We start from the raw sequence: 7,774 nt of genomic DNA, 5'->3' as shown, positions 1-7,774 counted from the left end.
CAGCGACCCGGAGTCTGGTAGAGACTAAGGATATCTGACGTACCGCTAGCCGAGCCGAAGTGTTCATGGTCGGTGTGTACACGTCCAGGAACAGGCAGTCCTCGCTGATCCTGTCGTGCGGCATGAACAGCGGGATGCTGTGGTAGAACCGCCGGTCTTGGGGGATGTTCTGGGCACAATGAGCGCCGTGCTGGGTAGCATTTCTAAAGAGAGTTACGAGACTTCTGGTTTCTTTATCATTCATAGCAGTTACCAATGTACAATAGCTTGCCGTCGCTTAACTGATGGTAATTCCACAGCAAATAGATTTTATGGATGGCATCCTCAGCAGACTAAAAATAGTGAGATAGGCTAGGGCGAACAAAAAGATGGGTAAAAAAACAAGATGGCTACATTTTCAAAATAGGAACCATAAATGTTGTAAGTAACTTGTAACAATAACTAAAGGGACAAAACGTGGTATCACAGCCAACAATGCATTCGTTCCTGTATTCAAGACATGTACAAAACTAAAAGTGACACGTGTGTGGTATACTCGTATCACTACCAAAGTAGGCAGTCCTGGGTACCTCGCAAGTGTCACTTCTACAAGTACAATCATTAGGCTACAACACAACATATTTGCTCATTTTCATCATGTTATCCGTCTTCAACAAGAAAAAATAATTGTTTTTTTTTCTGAATTAAGGCGAAAATTAATAAGCGCGCTGATGTCATCCATAAAATTAATTTGCTGTGGCCTTACTAAGTATGTCAAGTGATACTGTAATCAACATTAACTAGAGTTCCACGACATCATACACTCGCCAAATAAGATTACCTTTCTGACTGACGTGTCATGAAGGTATAAGTATTAAATGCCGTACCTGACACCGGTCCAAGGCTCATGGGGGAGGGGGGCGTGGAACCGTAGCCCTCCCACCGGCGGGCTGGCGTAGGGCACACCCAGGAACATGTACACCTGGACCCTGCCGGCCGTCACTCGGGCTGTTCTACCCCGCAGTCTCCCGCTCACGATAGACGCCACGACATCCTCACCTGGGTCATAAATCGGGACAAAACAACGCATTGGATTCATCAATTATCATTTCATGTCCTTATCATCATGTATGTATCCCCGTCTTGTAAAATATACTGTAAATGCAGAAATGTTCGCGGTGGATTAATGTTCGCAGTTTTCGCGGCGGCCGCTTCACCGCGAAATTAAATCCACCGCGAACATTTTTCCATAACAGTAAGAGACTACAGTGCATGGTGCTACCGCGAAATTAAAACCACCGCGAAAAGTCCATTTTCCCGCTACCGCGAAATTAAAACCCCGCGAACTTAAATGCATTTACAGTATTCATTCATTCATTCATTCATTCATTCATCCATTCATTCATTTCTTTCTTGATTCAACATAACAGGCATACACATAACGTTAATGGTAGCCTGAATGGCGTCGGAATTTACAAGAGTTTACAACAGACACTTAACCTACTTCGTCTGTATATGTACATCATGAAAACAAGATCCTTAACATTAAGTATCCATCATTACAAACTAATACCTTGTTGTACAGATTGATAGTTGTATGTATTCAGGAAAGATGCGCTCTTTCGATGTGCTCTGGTGTCCTCTTCGCATGCAGATACTTGGTTCAGACTGAATGAGTTTGTACGTCTCGGTTTTGTTGTGTGCGGGAATGTCGTGGAAGTAGTAAGAGTCTAGTTACGTTACGTCTTTTTCTTCTACACTCCGTTCCACTGAAGGGGAAAAAAAGGAAAACACAAACTGGGGCCAAACATCTTCATGGCTGATGGATTAGAGTTGGCCTCCTTCCGCAGACTTTAGCAGCCCCGTTGTAGTTTTTTTTTTGGGGGGGGGGCTGCTTCGAGATTTTGAACATAGGCTGTGGTGGGAAACGTAGTTTCTGCTTCTGGTTGCCACAGAACCATCCTTTCCACTATAGGGAACCTTAATAATCTCCAAGCAGATTCTACGTTGGGATAAGATAGTATAAAAAGCTGTCAGAGGAGTGAAGTCGGGCTAGGAGTGTGTATTCTTCGGTAGCAAACACTAAAGACCACTAAACGCCGCCACTCGAGAAATCTGCGATAGCCCGCCAACTGGCAAAGCCCCATGCAGACCCTCCTTCCTCTCTGACGTACAGAAACATGCTGGGAGGGCGGAAGTATCCTGGGGACGTGACTTGTGTGTGGAGAAGGCCAAAGACGCCCCGTGCCAAACTCCCCTCCCGGCAATGAAAAGGGCTATCAAATCGGTAATCTTTACGCCCTCACAGCGCCACCAAATCAGGTACATTCTAAAGCTCCCTTTCTTATATAAACGTATCACCATTGTGGCAACATTTTCATCCCTAAACTAGAGTTCCACGAACACATACCTTTGCCAAATAAACCAGGTTTGTTATGTAGAATCATGTCTGAAGACATAAATGTGCCACCCATTATATTTTATTCTATATGCCTGGAGTTGGTTCATAACATTTTGCCATTGCTTATACAAATTAGATCCCTATTTACATACTAATATTAAATTGTATCAAGCATCACTTAAGCTATCAGCATACCAAAAATCATGATGATCCATTCAATCCCTTCTTGACTTATTATCTTTCCAAGTAGGAAACTAAACCGGCTCCTGTAGTTCAAGAAAAGATGTTAGCGGACCCAAACATACACCTCTTACTCTCTGCCATCTTTCTCAATTACATATGTGACAAGTCTGAAAGTCCTATCATGGAATACAGTGGATTTATCAACTTTCCTCATTAATTATGCAAATTAGCTGTTAATTTGCATAACTGGTATCTCATTATGTAACGTTTTACTTAGGCTATCAACATACCAAAAATCATGACGATCCGTCAGCACGTTCATATTTCCATTAATTATGCAAATGAGATCATCATCTGCATAATTAATTTGTATTGATATTTCTGTCTTTCTCAGCTGCACATGTGACAAGTTTGAAAGTCCTATAAAGGAATGCAGTGGATTTACACATTTTCCTAATTAATTATGCAAATTAGCTGTTGATTTGCATAATTAGAATTCCATCATGTAAGTCTTCCCTTTGGCTATCTACATACCAAAAACCATGACGATCCATCAATGCGTTTATATTTTCTCATTAAGTATGCAAATGAGGTCATCATTTGCATAATTAACATGCATTGATATTTCTCTCTTTCTCATCTATACATGTGACAAGTTTGAAAGTCCTATAATGAAATGCAGTGGATTTATAAACTTTCCTCATTAATTATGTAAATTAGTTCCTGATTTGCATAATTAGTATTTCATAATGTACATTGTTACTTGGGCTATCTACATACCAAAAATCGTGATGATTCATCAACACGTTCTCGAGTTATTCTCGTCCAAAGTTTGAAAGGAAATCGGCGACTGCAGTTCCAAACAAGCCGCTAGGGGGTCCAAACTTATAGTACTTACTCTCTGCCTCAAGGGCTATCTACCACTCAAAAATCATAACCACAGCATGTCCAGAACACGAGATATCAAATATTGAGGTTCTGCTGCAGTACCTTAGCAAGCCGCTAGGGGGCCCATTATCAAACTTGACCTTCGTTTTCCCGACCCCTATCCACCTACCAAATATCATCGGGATCCATCCAAGGCTTCTCGAGTTATACTGTTAACAGACAGACAGACAGACTCACAAGCCTAAAACATAACCTTAGCCATTCTGGCAAAGGTAAATAGTAAACTTGCGTCTTGTTTTGGCCCCGGTAAACTGTACATAGTGCCGCACAGACACAACTTACGATTTACTAAAGGTTGTTGAGACACACACAAGACAAAACAAAACAAGAGTTCGTAGACCTCAGGCCTGCATGAAATATATTGGGTGTCTGTAGACCTATTGTGTATTTTTTGTCTGCGGTACGCGGTACGTGGTTGGAAAAGTGAGCTTTTTACCGTGTTGGTTGTGCACCATGAAAAAGTGTAAATTTCCATTTTCTGAATTTGTAAGTTTGGACATGGATGAACATTACTTATTTTGGATTTCTTAAGTGCATAACCAACCACAGTACCTTGAAGTTGTTGAGACAACTTTTTGCTACTTTTTTTTCTCAGATGGCCCATGCATTTATTCTGTCACATGATATATTCAGTACTGATATCTTCCTATTTCAATGTACTGACCTGATGCAGCTGCTAAGTCTCCTTGGTGTGTATTCTTCCAATGACATTCATTAAAGATTTATTTCTGGAGTGATATATCACTTGACATTGGAAGGTTCTTTGCATAATTTCACCAATGGTACTTAGTACAGTAGTTCCATAGACAATCTCACTGTGGTAGCCCCCATGCAACAGCAACAGTTAGTCCCCAGGGTGGTATCATATTTTCATTCAATCTGACCAACCCAACCCACCCGCAGGAAAGTCTAACCATAAAGATCGCAGTTTTTTTTAGCTGCACGCTGTCATATTGAACAAAATTTCCTTTTTGTTTGCTTACCACTTCCAAGTGATTGAAATTCAAATAGTATTTGAATTTCATAAGAAATACAAGTCCCTGACTACGTTGTTGTTTCGCTGACACTTCTGGTAACTTCGACCACAAAATTTTTGATAAAAAAAGGACTTTAAAAACCCATTCAAAATTGAAAGAAGATCCCTTTCTTTCAGTGATAACTTGCTAAGTTATGGCTACGCACTGAAATAATCACCTAAACCCTGACTCCGGCTGTCAGGGGCCCGACGCGTTCTCAGTTTGAAGTTGTCGGGGACTCCCACTGAGCCTAGTCCTACGGGCATACACTTCGGAGTGGACGGGAGAAAATTTGAAGACAACGGGGCTACAACGACGGGAACTCTCTTTACATGGGGCTCCCGCTCTCGCCAGTCACGCTCTCGCCAGTCCCGCTCTCGCAAAAACCGTAATGTAAAGTGGGCCTTATCTCTTCTAGTATTTAAGCCAAATTTAACACCAGAATTAATAATCAAAATGTCCTTGTCAATCCCATTTATAGATGGCAAGCTGCTGGCAATGGAAACTTTGAAAAGTTCAGAAAACTGTTGTAGCCAGAGCGAACACCCGGCAAACATCCCCCAAAACCAATGAGCAGTTGCTTAGAAGGGGAAAACAATTTCATCATATATTTGCAGTGACAAAATGCACCAGACGATACTTAACAAAGCCTCCACCACTTAACCCTGCCTGTACTATAGATTTAAAAGCAGGCCCAAAAATCAAGTGAATATGACTGGCCCAAAATTACCTGCATACAGTATGGAAATGGCATCACCAAAGAAACACAGGAAAAATCATACACATACCTTTCTCCTATGCTTATGCTCTATTGATTTCTCCTCCACTTTAGAAAGTTGTATCTTCTTCTGTTTAACCATGATTGCCAAACAGGGTAAAGGAACTTGTACCAGAACTATATAGTTTATACAGCTGTCAAAACACCACAAAGACTAAGAAGCAAACTCAAATTATACCTAACCAGTATGGCAGGAGCTGTAGCATCATCTGGCAGATACAAAGTAACCCAATACATTGAACGTGACCTACATGTACGCCCCTGCAAACCAGATGACAATTACACAAGTAAAGACCTATCAATCAACCCAAACCCTGGACCATAATCTGTTTTCAGAACCAAGCAGATGTTAGTGGTCCTGAATCCCAACCAAGAAAAAATCAGCATCAGCCTACAGTGTCAAGTTCATGAACTAGGAAGCCCAAAATCAAACCTGACCGCCAGGACACCACCAACAATTCATGTACCAAAAAGCAACACAATGGCACCTTGCGTTCCGGAGATACAGCGCACGCCCCGTGCCCGCACAAAAGGTAACCTGGAATGTCAAGTTCAAGCACCAAGGGCGCCAAAATCAAAATTGAGAATTATTCAGCCACCGCCGACACATGTGCCAAATATCATCGCGCCCGCACCAACCGTTCAGAAGATATAACTCCGGAAATACCCCTCCCGGACACAAAATTCGACCTGCCGCGTCAAGTTCAAACGCGACAAGGCCCAAAGTCAATCCTAGGCAACAGGCAATAACCCCCCACCCATGTACCAAACATCGTTGCAATCCCGCGTATCGTTCCGGACACACAGCGCCAAAAGTGCCCAAAAAACACAAAAAATGTCACCTGCAATGTCAAGGTCAAGTGCCAGGAGGCCCAAAATCACACCTGAGTGTCAAGCCACCACCCCCAACCCACGTACCAAAAATCGTTGTGCTCGCACCATCCGTTCTCCAGATACAGCGCCCTATATCCCCAGCTTCCAAAAGTTCCCACGCCCGTGAAAACCATACCTGCATACATGCAGGTAATGAGTTTGTACGTCTCGGTTTTGTTGTGTGCGGGAATGTCGTGGAAGTAGTAAGAGTCTAGTAACGTTACGTCTTTTTCTTCTACACTCCGTTCCACTGAAGGGGAAAAAAGGAAAACACAAACTGGGGCCAAACATCTACATGGCTGATGGATTAGAGTTGGCCTCCATCTCAGACTTTAGGAGCCCCGTTGTAGTTTTTTTTTTTTGGGGGGGGGGGGGGGGGCTGCTTCGAGATTTTGAACATAGGCTAGCTAACATAGGCTGTGGTGGGAAACGTAGTTTCTGCTTCTGGTTGCCACAGAACCATCCTTTCCACTATAGAGAACCTTAATAATCTCCAAGCAGATTCTACGTTGGGATAAGATAGTATAAAAAGCTGTCAGAGGAGTGAAGTCGGGCTAGGAGTGTGTATTCTTCGGTAGCATACAACTTCACTCCTCTGGCAGCTTTTGATACTATCTTATGCCAACGTAGGATCTGCTTTGAGATGAAACCTTTGCCCATGTTGAAAATGGCGAATCAGCGCTCCCCCAAACACTAAACGCCGCCACTTGAGAAATCTGCGATAGCCCGCCAACTGGCAAAGCCCCATGCAGACCCTCCTTCCTCTCTGACGTACGGAAACATGCTGGGAGGGCGGTAGTATCCTGGGGACGTGACTTGTGTGTGGAGAAGGCAAAAGACGCCCCGTGCCAAACTTCCTTCCGTGACTAACTCCCCTCCCGGCAATGAAAAGGGCTATCAAATCGGTAATCTTTACGCCCTCACAGTGCCACCAAATCAGGTACATTCTAAAGCTCCCCCTCTTATAAATATAACGTATCATCATTGTGGTAACATTTTCATCCCTAAAATAGTAAACTGGCGTCTTGTTTTGGCCCCGGTAAACTGTACATAGTGCCGCACAGACACAACTTACGATTTACTAAAGGTTGTTGAGACACACACAAGACAAAACAAAATGACAACTGTTTATTTTATAGACTTAATTTTGTTTGGCTGGAATACTAGTAAAAGTTATTAGTAATTAGAAAATGTTTATTTTCATCTAGTTAAAAAAATCAATTCTTGATAACTACAGATCGTTAGTAGATATCAGTTTGCGCAACCGTGAGTTTGTAGCTTTCATCATTATGCAACGAAAAACGAAGTTTCATTACAGTGGTATGTACCAAAGTGCTGTATTTTGTCATAGAAAAAAAATAATATCAGAGGTAATAAAAATGATGACGTCATCAATTTGGCCCCCAAAAATCAGATTTAGAATTCTTTAATGCCCATCTATCAACATTCGTTACGGCTCCATTCGTTCTTAATTTATTAATAAGAAAACAGTGGAAGGTCAAAATGCCAATTTAGCCAACCGAGATACCTTGACAGTATGATCAGAGGGCTTATTCTATTATCAAAGAACAATCGATGGTTGCCACGTAACATATC

The 7,774-nt window shown here is 42.2% G+C and overlaps 1 protein-coding gene across 1 annotated transcript in view; it reads right to left on the bottom strand.

Annotated features, from left to right (window-relative positions):
* Nucleotides 1–7,774, bottom strand: part of LOC118430569 (carboxylesterase 5A-like) — a 20,482-nt gene that overhangs the window by 6,477 nt on the left and 6,231 nt on the right. The window contains exons 2-3 of the mRNA XM_035841517.1: nucleotides 867–1,038; nucleotides 44–203 (exon numbers count right to left, since the gene is read on the bottom strand). Of these exons, the coding sequence (XP_035697410.1) occupies nucleotides 44–203; nucleotides 867–1,038 (332 nt within the window). The remainder of the gene's footprint in view (nucleotides 1–43; nucleotides 204–866; nucleotides 1,039–7,774) is intronic.

Source organism: Branchiostoma floridae, chromosome 14 (assembly GCF_000003815.2).
Source record: "Branchiostoma floridae strain S238N-H82 chromosome 14, Bfl_VNyyK, whole genome shotgun sequence".
In the NCBI taxonomy this organism is placed as follows: domain Eukaryota; kingdom Metazoa; phylum Chordata; class Leptocardii; order Amphioxiformes; family Branchiostomatidae; genus Branchiostoma; species Branchiostoma floridae.
This window is presented reverse-complemented; position numbering and strand designations above follow the sequence as displayed.